The 1835-nt window shown below is 55.0% G+C and overlaps 1 protein-coding gene across 1 annotated transcript in view; it reads right to left on the bottom strand.

Moving 5' to 3' along the window:
* Positions 1-53: 53 nt before the first annotated feature.
* Positions 54-1835, bottom strand: part of EML2 (echinoderm microtubule associated protein like 2) — a 26576-nt gene continuing 24794 nt past the window's right edge. The window contains exons 16-17 of the mRNA XM_023535239.1: positions 1310-1418; positions 54-874 (exon numbers count right to left, since the gene is read on the bottom strand). Coding sequence (XP_023391007.1) covers positions 690-874; positions 1310-1418 — 294 coding nt within the window. The 3' untranslated portion in view covers positions 54-689. The remainder of the gene's footprint in view (positions 875-1309; positions 1419-1835) is intronic.

The raw sequence follows: 1835 nt of genomic DNA, 5'->3' as shown, positions 1-1835 counted from the left end.
AGCTTCTCACCGTGTCCCCCAGGCTCTGCCTGGCCTGGTACCCCCAACCCCACACACATACTGCTCCAGGCTTGTCTTCACTACTGCCCCCCTGGAACTCTGTAATGATTTAGCCACCCCCGCCTTCTCACATTTCTCCAGATGCCAAGCTCTGTGTCACCTATGGGTTTCTGTACATGCTATTATTCCATTTGCCTAGAGGCTGCTTTCCTTCACCTCCCTGGAATGTATCGCCTCATCCTCCAGGTCCAGCTTGGATGTCCCTTCCTCCAGGAAGCCCTCCCTGACTCTCTCCCAGACTGGGGCCAAATGCCTTCCCTGGGCTTCCTTATCCCTGCCTGATCTACAATGGGTTGTCCAGGTACAGGTGTGTCTGCCTCATTGGACTACGAGTCCCATGAGAGCAGGGCTGGGGCTGTTTTGGTCACTACCGTGTCCCAGCCCTGAGCAGCTCAGGGCTGGGCACAGAGGTGCTCAGGAAGTACACGTTAAATGCATTAATGCCCGAATGAAGAGGCGGCTGGGGCATCGGCAGTGTGAATCCCTCTGAACCAGATGCCACCACCCATCTGGTCTCACTTCATTATAGCTCCAAGGGACTTCAGTGGTCATCTCACACTACCCTTTCCTCTTCCACAAATATCGCCCACAGGTATACTCAAGGAGTGGGTTTCCCACCCTGGAGGTAATCAAGAGAAAGAGACTGTGAAAACCACCAGAAAGGGATGTTTCTTAGAAATTCTGGCTTCCATGGGTCCTCCCCCATTCCAGAACTTACCGAACACTCCAAACCCCAGGACACAGGTAGCCGTGGCCCATTCCATATTCCTCACAGCATCCGCACTGGTAATCTGCTTACAGGTAGCCGGGTCCCCTGGGGTAGAAAATGGGGACAGGGGTTCAGAGCTGAAAGAACTTCTGGCTTAACCCATCCATTTCACAGACGTGGGCACTGAGGTCCGAGACGGGAGGTTGGGGGTCCCAGGGCTTATTCCACCTCTTGGACTGGCTGAGGGGGGTGGACCCTGGGTTCTGACACCCCAAAACCTGAGCCACGGCATCTGCTTAGAAACTTGTACCCTACTGACCCAACCAGAAAGGGGAGGAATTGGTTAAAAGTAGGGTCCACCAGGGAGGAAATCAGAAGCTAGGAAACCAACCAATCGGAACGGCCCTTAAATACAACAGAGGAGAGAGACTTGGCGAAGCCAGTGCCTCCCATCCCAGCACTCTCGGGGAAGTCTATGCAAATCGCACACGCAAATAAGGAGGCTGAAGGAGGAATGCCCGGGGATCCCGGAGAACTCACAGTACAGAATCTCATAGTCCCCGGAGTTGGTGACAAAGCAGCTGCTGTCCTGGGCCCAATCCAGGTGGGTGATAAAACTGGAATGGCCCTGTGGGGGAAGGAAGAGGTGGGATTAGAGCTGGAGGGGGCAGGATTAGACCAGTTAGAACGCGTGGCAAAAAATACAGAGGTACGGTGAGAACACAGCGGGGCTAAAAGGATACACAGGCCTTTGGAGGTGGGCTCAAGGCCAGACTATCATGGGCGGGCTAGACAAAAAGGGATTGGGACACAAGGCGAGTTTAGAACATGTGAGCAGAGCTAGACATGTGAGCAGAGCTAGACACAGAGGGCGGGCTTTGAATGCAAGGGGCTGGGCTACACAGAGGGTGCGCTTAGAACGTGAGGGGCGGGGCTATGCGGAGGGGCGGGGCTACACAAAGGGGTGGGCTTAGAACGTGGGGCGGGGCTACACGAAGGGGTGGGCTTAGAACACGGGGGTAAATGTGTGGGCGGGGCTTAAGTCTTCAGGACGTGATCAGGACAG

The sequence above is a fragment of the Pteropus vampyrus genome, unplaced genomic scaffold, assembly GCF_000151845.1.
Source record: "Pteropus vampyrus isolate Shadow unplaced genomic scaffold, Pvam_2.0 Scaffold138, whole genome shotgun sequence".
NCBI classification, from domain to species: domain Eukaryota; kingdom Metazoa; phylum Chordata; class Mammalia; order Chiroptera; family Pteropodidae; genus Pteropus; species Pteropus vampyrus.
The sequence above is the reverse complement of the archived record's forward strand: the minus strand, read 5'-3'. Positions and strand labels throughout refer to the sequence as shown.